Source organism: Equus caballus, chromosome 22 (assembly GCF_041296265.1).
Source record: "Equus caballus isolate H_3958 breed thoroughbred chromosome 22, TB-T2T, whole genome shotgun sequence".
Lineage (NCBI taxonomy): Eukaryota > Metazoa > Chordata > Mammalia > Perissodactyla > Equidae > Equus > Equus caballus.
This window is the reverse complement of record NC_091705.1, coordinates 7,882,656-7,897,705: the sequence shown is the minus strand read 5'-3', so window position 1 is coordinate 7,897,705 and position 15,050 is coordinate 7,882,656. Positions and strand designations below refer to the sequence as shown.

Sequence of the window (15,050 nt, the reverse complement as noted above, 5' to 3'; positions counted from 1 at the left end):
AATTCTAGAACTACATTTCAGTGATATTCGCCTGGAGCTTATTGGAAATGCAGAATCTCAGTCCCTACCCAGATAGTCTGAATCAGAATCTGCAAAATCCGCATTTTAGCAAGATCTGCAAGTGATTCCTGTGTACTTTAAAGTTTGGTAATCACTGATTTAGTGCACTCCCCTAAATAAATTAGTTGAAGGAACTCATTTACTTCAGAGATGTTAACTGACATGACCAAAGTGACACAAATAGTTAGTGGAGAAGTTTGGATGGAACTGTTTCTGTCATAATTCTGGTGCTTTAACTTCAAGTTGTTTTCTTTCAGCCTCTGAAACATGAATAAACTGTAGTTACTCAAGGATTATTTTGTCTTCTTTCTATCCCTAGCTTTCCAGTTTATCCCCCAGAAATATGTAAGGTAAAAGAGCTACCAGTGTCGGACCAGGCTGTAGGAGCTGTATTCCCTGTTTTCTCAGTCTGCCCTCATGGGTTTAGTTTTAGTTTATAAAAATCATTATCAAGAATCTTGGGGCCAGTTGTGTAATCTTCCATACGGTGCTATTTCAAGGACATACTAACTAAATCAAGGTATAACAAATTTTAAGCATATTTATTCATTACATTTGAATCTGATATACACTTTACCTGGTAGATATTTTGATTATTTTCGCAGGCAAAATTTGGTATTATAATGTTACCAGTCATAAAGAACCATACTTCTTTAACATCAAAGCCTCTAAAGCCACCACAGTGGAAAGATGAGAGAGTATGAGCACTTGGCAACGTTAACCAACCTCCGAACACTTTCTTCTGTGTTTAGAAACACTTTCCTTTCCGCCGTCCTTCTCCCAGCCAATGGTTTTCAAGTACAGTTGTTTGTACAGTGCAGCGTCGGCCCACAGCCCTCCTCTTTGTACTGTCCCCACTCCCTAGTGAAGCCTTGATCATCTCTTGCATTGCTTACTGAATTAGCCTTTAGCTCGTCACCTTACTTTTTTTTTTCTTTTTAAGATTTTATTTTTTTCCTTTTTCTCCTCAAAGCCCCCTGGTACATAGTTGTGTATTTTTAGCTGTGGGTCCTTCTAGTTGTGGCATGTGGGATGCCATCTCAGCATGGCTTGATGAGTGGTGCTGTGCCCGCACCCAGGATTCGAACTGGCGAAACCTTGGGCCACCGAAGCGGAGCGTGCAAACTTAACCACTTGGCCACGGGGCTGGCCCCCACCTTACTTTAAAAATATCCAGTGTAGGTGCCGGCCCAGTGGCACAGCGGTTAAGTTTGCACGTTCTGCTTCTGCAGCCTGGGGTTCACCAGTTCGGTTCCCAGGTGTGGACCTACACACTGCTCATCAAGCCATGCTGTGTCAGGCGTCCTGTATATAAAGTAGAGGAAGATGGGCACGAATGTTAGCTCAGGGCCAGTCATCCTCAGCAAAAAGAGGAGGATTGGCAGCAGATGTTAGCTCAGGGCTAATCTTCCTCAAAAAGAAAAAAAAAAAAGAAGATCCAGTGTCTCCAAACTCCTGAACCTGCTGTTTGTGGCCTCTTCCATTTGAACCCGGTCCACGTCTCAATTTCCTCCTCTCATATTGTATGTGCCGAGTTCTTTTTGTCAGGAACTATCATCCTTCTTTCAGTCCCCTTATTTTGGAGTGCTTACATGTGAAACCTTCCCTACCTACCTGCATCCCCCGTTTAAACCCTGCCTTCTTTAAACTCCCTGCCGTTGGAGTTTATCAAGGAATAATGACAGTTTTACCAAGTATTGAAGCTTTATGTCTCCTGTCTCTGTCTTCTCCATTATTCAAATAAACTTCCTTCGGGGGTCTGATTCATCTTTGATTTCCTCAGAGGAACACAATAGTGAACAAGATAGACAGTCTCTCAAGGAACTTACAGTCTTAAGGAAGCTACATCCTATTTGGGGAGATGGTCATTAATTAAATAATCTTAGAGAACATTAAAATTGTGATAAGTGCTATAGGGTAGATACATGATCTCATGCAAGCATGTGATAGTGGTTTTGACCCAGACAACTTTTTTGCAAGGTGGGAATTGATCTGAGGTCTGAAGAGTGAAAATGCAGAGTGTGTGTAGCATAAGATAAGGCTAGAGAGGTGGCTAGGGCCAGATCAGACATTAAAACATTATTATTGTTTTTACCCTCAGATCAATGGAAAGCCAATGAAGTGTTTTACGCATGGAGATCGGATTTGTCTTTCAGATCTCTGGCTGCAATGTGGAGAATAACTTGGAGAGTACAGGGGATTCGCAGTGGGTGTGGGTGTTCTGTTGTATTTGAACAACTGCAGTAACAAACCCCAAATCTCAGTGGCTTAACACAGTAAAGATTTATCTCTGTCATGCGGAGGCCAGCGGAGTGGAGCGGCCCTCTTCTATCTTGAAGTGTGTCTGCCAAGGTCATCTTGGCAGGAGAAGACAGTGTTTGAAGATCACTTTTAAAGACCTGGACCTGGAAGTGGTTTATATCACTGTGCCGAGCTCTTGCTGAGCAGAACTCAGTCATATGTCCCCAACTGAACTTGCAAAGAAGCCTGGGGAATGTAGTCTTCCTGTGCGCCCAGACAGAGGAAACAGTGTAGTGCACATATCTCCTGACCTCGCTCCCCTGAACCACTTGGGAGGTCGTAACAGTTCACCATAAGAAGCAGTGGTAACTTGGGCTGGGGAGTGGCAGCAGAGATTGAGAGAAATGATTATCTTGGGAAAAAATATGAAAGTCCAAAGAGTGAAGTGAGGTGAGGGAGAAGGAATTGTTGAGGGTGTCTCTTAGGTTTGGGGCTTATGGAACTAGGATGGCATGTGTCCTGATAAAGGAAGACTGACTAGAAGGAGACTTTGACATGCTGAGCGTCAGAGCCCTTTGACACATCCAGCTAGAGATGTTAGATGGGAAATTGGGTGTAAAGGCTGGGAGCTCAGAAAAGCCAAAGACTGAACACTGTGTGAGTCGTTTGGATGAGATGATTGAAACCTGGAGCTTGGATAAAATCTCCTAGGGAGAATGCAGAGTCCTTCCTTTCCACCTTCACTGCCCTCAGCATCTGCTTTCTGCCAGATTGCTCTGCCATCGCCCTCTTTGACCTCAGCTGAATCTTTAGATGGCCTCAGAGCTTATCTTTCGGTGATTTCCTTTGGAACTCTCCATCACAACTATTCTAAATCTTTATCTCATGTGCCCTCAAACCTCTGCCCTACTCCTTCTGGCTTATACTTCACAGAGAAAAATGGAGCCTTTCAAGCACAATTTTTAGCAGGTTTCTTACTTCCACCCTCTTCCTATTTTAGAGGAAAAAATGTGTATCCTTTTCTAAGACTAACTCCCCCATCGTGCCCCGTCTCTTTAGAGTTCTGACTCTTTATTATGAGTGGTTAAGACTACCCTCTGGAGCCAGATTGTCTGAGTTCAAATCTCAGTTCTACTGTCAGTTTCTCAGTGACCCTGGCCAAGTTATTTAATCTTTCTATGCCTCAATTTCCCCATCTGTAAAATGCAAATAATAATAGTAGCTATCTCATAGAATTTTTGTGATTTAGAAGTGTCTGACAATAGTAAGTACTCAGTATTACTTTTTTTTTTTATGTTTTTGGTTTTCCTTCAAGCTTCTAAACATTTAGTATGGTCAAATTTCCCCAGTTGTAAGACAACTTCTGTAAAGTTAGCACTCAATCTTCTGTTTTCTCTTTGCCATTAACCATCCTGTATTTTCTGTCTTTACCTCCTCAATTCCCTGTGGCTCTGCAGCCCATGCCCTGGACTTCTGCCTGCCTCCTCCAGGCTCCTGAAGTGCTCAGAGGCCCAGTTGCCAAGCCCAGTGATGTGGTTGCAGTCGTTCTCAAACTTTGAAGTTTTTAATATTGATGACCTCCCTCCTCAAAATATTCTCCCTTGGCTTCTAGGATGCTTTTTTCCCTCCGTTCTTGCTTTTTCTTCTTAGCTTTCTGATCATTTCTTCTTAGTCTTCTTGACTTCTTTTTTGCTGCTTAGTGTTGATACCACCATGGTATTGATTATAGTCCAAAATATCTTTTAGGCTCAGCCTTCTTATTAGATCCGTGCTCATATTTCCAGTTCCTGACTGGTCATCTCCGCCTGGGTGTCATGTCACAGTCTTCAAAATTAACATGTCACACTGTACCCGTCGTCTCCCTTCTGTTTATACCTCACAGTCTTTCTGGTCACAGTCTAGAGAATCCTAGGTCGTCTTTGATGCTGCTGCTTCATCTTTCATTCAGCTCTATTGGTTCTACTTTGGAATGTCCTTGGGTTTGTTTTTTGTTTTCAGCCCCACTGTTGTAGTTCAGAGCTTTCTCCTCTGAATGTTTGTAATTGCCTCAAAAGTGGTCTTCCTGCTTCCAGTGTGTTTGCCGGCTTCTCCTTCGTAGTGTTCAGTGTTTATTTCCTCAAGCAGAAGTGTCTTTAGTTTTCCCCTCATCAGAAACCTTCATAGACCTCTTTTTTGATAGTAGCCCAAACTCCTCCTTACTGAAGCTTTTAAGGTGCCTGTAAGTTCCGGCTAGATTTGGCTAAGATTAGTTGCATTATAATTGCAGAATACACATTGACTTTCTATTTTCAATTACTGCTACATGATTAATTTGATTAATTTCCAAGTCAGAATTTAAAGTGTTGTTTGAGATACTTCTCTTAGATCTTATCTTGATAGATACATTCAAATATCAATTGGTTGGCTATAAGGCTTCAAATGTGACCTTCGTGCTTTTAAAGATGGGTTGGTCAAATGTGACTTACAAATCAACATTACGGACTAGGGAGTTAGAGGAATTGGAGTCTGTTTCTAGTTCTTCATTAATTTTTGTTACTTTGAAAATTTTATTCATCTCTGTTCAAAAAAGCAAAATAAAGATTAACTTGCTTAACAGAGATGAACTGTGAAGAGCAGAACAATACTACTTCTAAAGCAGTAAAAGAAGGTTTAAGAAGAGTGCTTGTGGTTTTTTTTTTGGTTTTGTTTGTTTTTTTTGCTGCTGAGGAAGACTGGCCCCTGTTGCCAATCTTCCTCTTTTTGCTTTAGAAATATTGTTTCTGAGCTAATGTCGGTGCCAGTCTTCCTCTATTTTGTATGTGGGATGCCTCCTCAGCGTGGCTTGATGAGTGATGTGTAGGTCCACGCCTGGGGTCTGAAACTGCGAACCCTGGGCCATTGAAGTGGTGTGTGAACGTAACCACCATGCCACCGGGCTGGCACCAAGAAGAGTGCTTTTTAAAAGTAGAAAGGTGATAAGGTTGTATAGCTTTTAAGGTAGTTTTCTAGTCTTAATTTTCTGTATTTACAACTTTGTTAATTTAGAGTGAAATGTTCATTTATAAACAAAATATGAGTTAGGTTAGATAGGATTGAAGTGGATTGTGATTAAATGCGGATTAAATTAGATGGGATTGGAGTGTATATTAGAGCTCTTTTATTGAATGAGATGATTGTGGCCCAGTTACCTTAATATTAAGTAAATGCTACAATCTTAGTGTATTTTAACCCCCCGAATCCTTACATGCATTTTTAAGTAACAGCTTTATTGAGATGTAATTCACATACCATAAAGTACAATTCATTGGTTTCCACTACATTCACAGAGTTGTGAATCCATCACCACTGTCAAATTCCAGAACATTTCATCACTTCACAAAGAAACCAACCTCAGGCTTATTAGTAGTCACTTCCCCATTCCCCTCTCTCCTTAGCACCTGGCAACCACTAAATCTACTTCTTGTCTGTGAATCCTGTTTAGATTTACCTATTTGAACATTTCATAGGAAGAGACTCGTGCAGTATATGGCCTTTCATGTCTGGCTGCTTTCATTTAGCACTGTGTTATAGCAGGTATCAGTACCTCATTTTTTTTTTTATGGCTGAATAATACTCCATTGTATGGATATACCACATTTTGTTTAATGTACAAGTTTTTGTATGAACATACGTTTTTGTTTCTCTTGTGTATATACCTAGGAGTGGTGTTGCTAGACATTAACTCCATGTTTAACCTTTTGAGGAACTGGCAGGCTGTTGAAGTAGCTGCTCTGTTTTACAATTATATCAGCAATGTATAAGGGTTATATTTTCTTAACCCCCTCACCAACATATGTTCCTGTTGTCTTTTTTGTTAGAGCCATCCTAGTGGGTGTGAAGTAGTATCTCATTGTGGTTTTGATCTGTACTTCCATAATGAATGACTAATGATACTGAGCATTTTCCAAGTGCTTATTGGCCAGTTATAAATCTTCTTTGGAGAAAAGTCTATTCAAATCCTTTGCACATTTTTAAATTGGGTTATTTGTCTTTTCTATTGTTGAGTTATAAGGGTTCTTTATATATTCTGGATACAAGTTCCTCATTGGATATATGATTTGCAAGTATTTTCTTCCAGTGTGTGGGTTATCTTTTCATCTTACATGCATTTTTATTTCTTAACCAAATTACTTGACATTAATTTTGGGTATCATTGATATTTTTGCATTGTTTCATATTTAAATTCTATTAGGTTTATAATTCTTGCTTTAGAAAAGCTAACATGCAAACGAGAGTAGTTAAAGAAGCATAGAAAAATTTGCATATGAGTAAAGTTAATATAAACAACACATTCCTTAAAGAAGTTGAAAAGAATAAAAACTGGTTTTAGATCTTTTGCTATCAAGACCTGTGTAACTGCTTCCTTGTCTCAGAATAGCAAATATGATGTGGTAAAAGGTTTACTTTTCTGGTCAGTGCAGTCTCAGATTAAGCTATCCTCTTTGTTATTGTAGTAAACATTTTCTTATTTATTCTTTTTTAAAATTGAGATATAATTGACATATGACGTTGTGTGAATTGAAGGTGTACAAGGCATTGGTTTGATACGTTTATATATTGCAGTATGATCACCACTGTGGCATTAGCTAACACCTCCGTCATGTCACATAATGATCATTTCTTTTTTGTGATGGGAACAATTAAGATCTATTCTGTTAGCAATCTTATTTATTCTATTCTTAATTTAAAACTAGGAGGTTTTATAAGTGAAATACTAAAGGCATGTGACTAATATGTTGCTGAAAATTACATAATTTTGAAATGTGAGTAAAACAAAGACCTTTTAATTATTCTTCTATTAGAGAAAGAAATGCTGTAGGGATGGAATTTTCCCAACCCTGCTACTCTGACCGTCTGTAATGCATTATGAAAGAATATTGGGTATTATTAATACCCAGTTAACTGGGGAGATGACTACCCCCAGTTAGGGCTCTGAACAACCTGTCTGTAAGAAGATGATAATCCAGCACCTCGGGAAGCACTTCTTTCCAGATTTTAGGGTACGAGGGGCTGTGTAGCTTTCCTTACTCCCACGTAACAGTGATGAATGGCTTATGTATGTAATCTTTTAAAAAATTCAGTGACTGAAGTTAGTGATTGCAGCTCAGATTTTCTAGTTTTCCTATTGGATGATAAGTATACCTTAAAAATTTTAAGTCTTTGCTAGTCTATAGCCAAAAGTTAACACATATTATTTTATATTTGGCATGATAAAAGTTGTAGGCCTCTTTCTGATTTTTTTTCTCTTGTAGGCCTCAGGAGTGCAAGTTGCTGATGAAGTATGTCGCATTTTTTATGACATGAAAGTTCGGAAGTGCTCCACACCCGAAGAAATCAAGAAAAGAAAGAAGGCTGTTATTTTTTGTCTCAGTGCAGACAAAAAGTGCATCATTGTAGAAGAAGGCAAAGAGATCTTGGTTGGAGATGTTGGTGTAACCATAACCGATCCTTTCAAGCATTTTGTGGGAATGCTTCCTGAAAAAGATTGTCGTTATGCTTTGTATGATGCAAGCTTTGAAACCAAGGAATCCAGAAAAGAGGAGTTGATGTTTTTTTTGTGGTAAGCATCACTAGAAATGTTGAGCCTCAGTGAAACTGAAGAGTTAATTTCCTATTGTTAGCTTAGCACTTGGAGAAGCAGTTCCTGGGACAAAAGTAATTTTAAGTCAGGCTATCTCCAGTCATTGTTACTTAATTTTTATTTACAAGGTTTCATAAGATCTTATGGGGACTGATGTTTGTGGGACCAAAACTAAATTTTAGCCGCTCTTTGAGTACTTCAAAGAACATAACTTTCAATAGTTGATTTTTTTGGTGGGAGAAGAGGCAGGAGGTAGACTTCTGTGCATCCTCTGAACTCACTCCTTAGAAGGCAGAATTTCTCTAAAAATTCTTCCTATAATACTGAGAAGAAAGTTTACTTTAGCAAAGTCCTCCGCCCATGCCACGCTGGGAGCCAACCTCCTTTTTAAACACCCGTCCTTCTCTGTGGTTCGTTACTTTTGAAGTCAGTACTATCATTGCCTCAACTGTAATCTGTTCTGCGTTCACACTGTCCAGTAGGGTAGGCACTAGCCGTTTGTGGCTATTAAAATAATTAAAATTAAATAAAATTTAAAATTTAGTTTCTTAGTTTAATTACCGCATTTCGCATGCTCAGTAGCCAAATGCGATTAGTAGCTACCTTATTGCGTAACACAGATGTAGAACATTTCTTTCCATCATTGCAAGAAAGCTCTATTGGACAGCATTGCTCTAAGTAGTAAAAGTGCTATAAAGTGAGTTACATGGCCTTTTCTTGAAAGAAAGGCTGTTTAAATTAGTTATTCTCATCTTTTCAAATAAGTTAATATTTGAGATTAAGCTTGAGTTAAAAGTCATGCCTGATTCCCTCATTTAATTGTATTATACTATATTCCTTCACATGGAAATCTTACATAGTGAGAATATTCTCTAGCTTCTAAGAGGAAGGGCAGTTGGTAACAGCCTCTGATTTGGGGGAGGTGAGGGTCCTCTTGATACTTTGGCCTGAGCTAGAGCAAGGCACGGAGGGGCTTAGCTCTTAGCTGTGTGCCACCAACAGCTTTTGGATGTGGGGCTGGGAAGTCAAAAGAATTCTGGTTTAAAGGAATGTAACTCTAGACCACACCTCAGTTCCATTTCCGCAAGCCCTTGTTACACTTGATTAAACCAAGATGCTGTAAGGAATGCAAATATGGAGGTCAGGGAGCATGTATTGGGGCAGCTTACTGTGCAAATCCTTATTAAAGAACATTTGGAAAGTAAAAGTAAAAGGAAATTCAGTGTTAGTGCAATGTTTTGTTTTGTGCTGTTTTTTTTTTTTGAGGAAGATCACCCCTGAGCTAACTGCTGCCAATCCTCCGCTTTTTGCTGAGGAAGACTGGCCCTGAGCTAACATCCATGCCCATCTTCCTCTACTTTATATGTGGGACGCCTGCCACAGCATGGCGTGCCAAGTGGTGCCATGTCCGCACCCGGGATCCAAACTGGCGAACCCCGGGCTGCCAAAGCGGAATGTGCACACTTAACTGCTGCGCCACCGGGCCGGTCCCGCACTATTACTTTTTTTAAGAAAAGGTAAACCTTATTATATAGGAGTTGTCCTTAACGGGCTCTGTTTAGGGCCCAGGGAAGGGCTCTTACTTAGTGTTTTAAAAATCTGGTTAATGTAAAATCAGAACAGCCAATGCTTTTCCTGTCCCTGCCTATTTTGCAAAAGAAAAGTTAACTTTGCAGCTCAAGCATCTGCCAGACCTCACGTTATTGTCATGGCTTTGTCTCCCTCCTTAGACCTTCGAATTGGGAGGAATAAACATCTGAGAGACAGAGACTGCCTTTTTCTTGGTTCCCAAGAATAGATTCTCTGCCTACTGTGGGAGAGTAGGCTAGGTGAGGTCATGCCAGCCCACGGTGTTAATGACTGTTGGACGTCCTGGAAGTATTGTAGCTAAGTGGAATCATTAAGTGCCACACTCCATTTACCCTTTGGTTCCTGGGTAGCATGGAGTAGAGGCAGGCCTGAGGTTTGGTAGTATAATGGGAAATAAATAATGCATTTGTAGATGAGCAGTTGGAGAAGGATGAGTTTTTTGTTCACTGTTAATATTTCTGTTGTTTTTTAATATTGCTGATGAATAAAGTGGTGACACATATGTTATGCTTTTTCTAGTATTCATTCAAGAGGAGGGAGGCACTAAAAATTTTGTAAATACAGGAAAATAGTAATACTGTAAATTGAGACATAATTATTGCTGAATTGCCAGTAAGCTTAAAAAAAAGAAAACCTTGTGACATTTTTTGTTATGTTAGACTAAGATGGAAGCCACGTACTCATGCTCCGAATTTGCTATTGGATAGATGGAAATACAGGGACTGAGGAGGGGTAAGAAGGGGACTTTTACTTTGTCATATATTCTTTTTTTTTTTCCGATTGCTTTTTCTCCCCAAATCCCCGCAGTACGTAGTTGTATGTTTTTAGTTGTGGGTCCTTCTAGTTGTGGCATGTGGGATGCCACCTCAACGTGGCCTGATGAGTGGTGCCATGTCTGCACCCAGGATCAAAACTGGTGAAGCCCTGGGCCCCTGAAGCGGAGCGTGTGAACTTAACCACTCAGCCACAGGGCCGGCCCCTGCAATATATTCTTTTATAGAAAACAGTCTGAAGCAAAAGTGCTAAAATGGCTAGCATTTCTTAATTCTGGGTGGTAGATACTTGATTTACAGATAATTCTCTGTGCTTTTCTGTCCTTTGAAACTTTTTTCCAACCAGAAAGTGTTAAAAAAGCCGTGCATAAAAATGATTATTAGCCTGAACTCAAGCCTTTATTGATAAAAATTGAAAAAGAAAATTATTTTAAAGAAAATGAATTGGGTAGTACAGTGAATTATTCAGTGTTAGATGATCTAATTTTATGTTTTTTGGTCTGTATGGATGATTAGCCCTGAGCTAACATCTGTTGCCAATCTTCCTCTTTTGCTTGAGGATGATTGGCACAAGCTGACATCTGTGCCAGTCTTCCTCTACTTAATGTGGGACGCTGCTGCAGCATGGCTTGACGAGCAGTGCTAGGTCTGCTCCCAGGATCCGAACCTGCAAACCCCAGGCTGCTTAAGTGGAGGTTGTGAACTTAACCACTATACCACTGGGCTGGTCCAATAATCTGATTTTTAATCAGTGGTTCTCTATTTTTTCACCTTGTTTAGCCTGAGTAATTCGATGTATACTCTTCCGTAACAGTTTCTCTCCAAGGAGGTGGGAAAATAAAAAAATCGTTAGAAAAACTCTCTCAGGAGATTCTGAGGACCCTCCCCCATCACTGGGGATGTTTAACACAATGTAAATTGTACTTTCTCTGAATCATTTTTTTTGTTTGTTTTTGCCATTTCCCTCTCCAGGGCACCAGAACTAGCACCTCTGAAAAGTAAAATGATCTATGCGAGCTCCAAGGATGCAATCAAAAAGAAATTTCAAGGTATGGTCTAGATTTGGTTCCAAACATTTAGAGAGATGATGAGCCCCTGGAATGGGGGCTACATCTTTTCTGAGAAGCACCTTATTTTCTTTAGAGAGCTTTGGAGAAAAAACCTCGAAGGCTGAAGCCTGCTTTTAGCATGTCTTCTGCCTTGTGCTGCTCACTCTGGGTGTGAGTGACCCATGTTTAATAACCCTGTGCTCTCCACATTGAATGCATATCACTCGTTCAGGCTAGTTTTCAACTAGTTTGAGATGCTGCCTAGTTTCTTATGTAGCAGGTGCAGACTAATTGGTTTACATTGGTCATATTAAAGAATAAATTTGCTGTTGCCTTTGAATGTAGTTGATATAACAAAGTTACAAAAAGGAATTGTTCATGAATGCGAAAGGATTCTCTTATCTCTAGCTTCACTCTGGAATGCTGTGATTTTAGGTGACTGACTCATCTGTGTCCAAAGGAAGGTATCCTCACTCCTTGAGCTGGCCAGTTATATTTGACTTGCCACTAGGTGATTGGGATCCTGATGAGATGGCCTGACCATCCTTACTGTCTCCAGCAAGGAGGGGATCTTGGTAGGACGGAAAGAGCATGGGGCAAGTGCCCAAAGGCCTGCACTGAAGGCTAAGCTTGTCATCTAACTGCTGTGTGACTTCAGCCAAAACTGCTTAACCTCCTTGGGCCTTGATTCTCTCAGCTGTAGAATGGGACGCTTGGTCTGGATTGTGGGAACTGAGTCGAAGAGGTTGCCCCGCCACCTTCCTGCCCTGGCTACCTCCAAACAGCTGGGCGAGCCAGGGTCGCAAGGGCTTGGCCCAGTGTGTCTTTCATTTTTTTGTTTGTTTTAATCTGACTGGTTTTTATATTCTTGTAGTAGAACAGGTTTGCCCTAGCTTGTTTTACTTAGGAAAACAAAATTCTTGCTTCCTTTCCTGAAACCTGCTGCTGCATAGTTCAGGCCTTGTCGGGTTCTTCATGTGTTCATCTGATGTTGGGCCATCCCCCAGAAGTGTGCACCAGACAGTTAACTGATGTTTTAACGTGGTTCCTTAGCTTCAACACTTCCACAGTGTAATTGAAAAGATTCAGAGTGGATTTCTCATCATCCCTAGTCTGCACTGGCTTTCAGTACAGGGAATTGCTACATAGACTTGATCTGGTGAGATTAAAGACCGTCACCTTGTTGCCTTTTTTCCTAGTGAAACCTTCACTGGCTTCTAATCACTCTTAAGTGGTCTAAAAGCTGACCTGCAATGCTTTCAGCACCTCAAGAAATGGTCTTTTAAAATTATGAAAAATCAGAAACAATGCAGCTGTTTAAAGGGTAGCAGCTGTTTACAGAGAAGCTACTGTATATAATTTCATGATTGAGCTCATTCTGCAGTGTGGTGATGTCATTCTTCTGAGAAAGCAGTCAATAAACCGTTTTACATAGTTTTCATTGTGATAGATTTCTTGAGTGTATAGTATTATTGTTACTAAATTGTGACATTGTGACTAAATAACTGCCATCAAAGCATTGAATTCATATTTTTGCTTATGTTTTAAAAACCAAGAAAAATGATTACTAGACCTGCTTTGTAACTTTTTCTTGAAGTACAGTGTATCTGTAGAAAAGCATAGATCATAAGTTATTGTAGAACTCAATGAAATTTCACAAACCGAACATAATGGCTGTTTCTGGAGTTCATGACCAGCAACCCAGAAGCCTCACACATTCCCCCTTCACCCACACCCCTTGCTCTTACTCCTCCCCCCACAGGGTAGCCAGTACCCTGGCTTCTAACATCATAAAGTAGCTTTGGCTGATTTTGTGTTATACAAATGGAATCATCCAGAATGTATGCTTTTATGTCTGGCTTCTTTTAGTCAGCATTGTGTTTGTGAGAGCCATTCATTTTGATGCATGTAGTTACAGATTATTTATTCACATTACTATGTAGTATTCCGTTGTTTGTGTATACTACAGCTTATCTATCCATCTTAGAGCTAATCTTTCAAAAAAGTTTGGTATCTTGGAGAAGTAGGTAAGCTACTGCCATAATTCTAAATAAAATTGTTATTTTTCCTCCCTAGGCATAAAACACGAATGTCAAGCAAATGGGCCAGAAGACCTCAATCGGGCTTGTATTGCTGAAAAGCTAGGTGGATCCTTAATTGTAGCCTTTGAAGGATGCCCTGTGTAGATCGTCATTCAGTGCCACAAATTGAAAGCTTCCATGTTCAATGTTACCCTCTTGCTATATAAGTAAAGCAAATATGTTTAGGCCAGGGTCTCACTGAGGGGGAGCTGTCTTGTCCCTGTTAGAGTAAACATTCTATAAACATGTGCAAAAGGCCCTAAATAAATCTAAAATCTCAAGTTCTATTGGTGTGAAATTAAATTTTTATTGGCCAACTGCCTGTTTTGATGAGTTGGCTTGTAAAGATTTTTGTTAAGCTAACGATTTTTAATAATGCAGTTCACAAAACAGTACAAGGCCGTATGAAGACAATTATTGCGTCTTTGTTACCCTCAGCAGTTACTTTGTTTCTTTTGCTTGGAGAATTGGTCATAATCTGGTTATAATTTTTGGCCCAAATTCTTTATACTCTCTTGAGCTAAACTGAATAATGGAAAATAATTTTCCTCATGACACAGAATAGCACTAATATGCTAACTACAGTAAGATGAAGTCAGGCAGTCTTCCCACCCTCCCAGATGTCTGGTGGAGTTTGCCTCACCGTGGTGTACGCTTCTCATCAGCGCTGATCTCGCAAAGCACTATTTCCAGCACGTAGTTGGAGACCGCCTCCTCGCTCGTGAGGAGACTATTCTGAGACAGTGACATTGCATCTTGGAAATCGTGGTGTGTCCTCAGGAGAATGTGCAATATCTTATAACAACTAATTATAATTCAAATCAGGGCTCCATTGTAAGACACTTGAATGAACATGATAAAGCAGTATATTGACAAGCTGGGACACCTGTGGTATCTTTGTGTCTCCTTCAGAACTTGGTTGCTTCTGGTACAATATAAAGTGTGGAAGAACATGAAGTGTGTGTTTACTCTGGGGCTTGGGAGAACTTTTAATTTCCTAGAGCGGTTTGTCGACTATATGTGAAATGGGGAGCAGGCTGATGGATGACAGCCACAGGAAGCCACTACCTGATGACACTTGGAAGTGATCGTCTTTAATATCACAAGCATAGTAACACTTTGAACAATATAGAGATGCACAAACCGTTGAACCTAGAAGTAGCAGAATTGGCTTTATGTAATAAAGGAAGCATTTTTAACTTCTCTCTCGTGTAATTATTCACGTGTGAATTAGGGATAAAGGATTTTGCCTTCCATAAGGGGGTAAGTCATGGAAGTTTGGGTATTTTGGACAATTAAAGTTAGGGTCACAGCTCCTTCCTCTTGATTGAATGTAAAAGTTGGGAATCTTATTCTAAGTGTTTATCTAAATGCCAGGCTTTTATCTCCTCTCTGATTTATTTGGGAGGCAAAAAGTTATGCTTTAATCAAAATACTCATCTCAAAATTGTCTAGAAAATAGTGCTGGCTACTGGTTTACTGATAAGCTGCTTGTCATTCTTTCATCTTGAATTTCTTGTTTCCTCTACTGTCAAGCGGTGCTTTTCATAGCCATGGTGCATTAACAGGCCTCCTGAGAGTGGCCCAAGAGTGCCCTCTCAAGAATCAGCCCTCTCAACAGAGCCAGGTATTTGGTCAAGGAGTTTTAGGAGAAAGT

At 40.0% G+C, this 15,050-nt stretch overlaps 1 protein-coding gene across 3 annotated transcripts in view; it reads left to right on the top strand.

Annotated features, from left to right (window-relative positions):
• The window catches only part of DSTN (destrin, actin depolymerizing factor), a 44,294-nt gene extending 29,698 nt beyond the window's left edge, over positions 1 to 14,596 (top strand). For all 3 annotated transcript variants that reach the window (XM_023626083.2, XM_070247101.1, XM_070247102.1), the window contains 3 exons: positions 7,572 to 7,879; positions 11,236 to 11,312; positions 13,389 to 14,596. In XM_023626083.2, the coding sequence (XP_023481851.1) occupies positions 7,572 to 7,879; positions 11,236 to 11,312; positions 13,389 to 13,498 (495 nt within the window). In that variant the 3' untranslated portion in view covers positions 13,499 to 14,596. The remainder of the gene's footprint in view (positions 1 to 7,571; positions 7,880 to 11,235; positions 11,313 to 13,388) is intronic.
• The last annotated feature ends 454 nt before the right edge of the window (positions 14,597 to 15,050 follow it).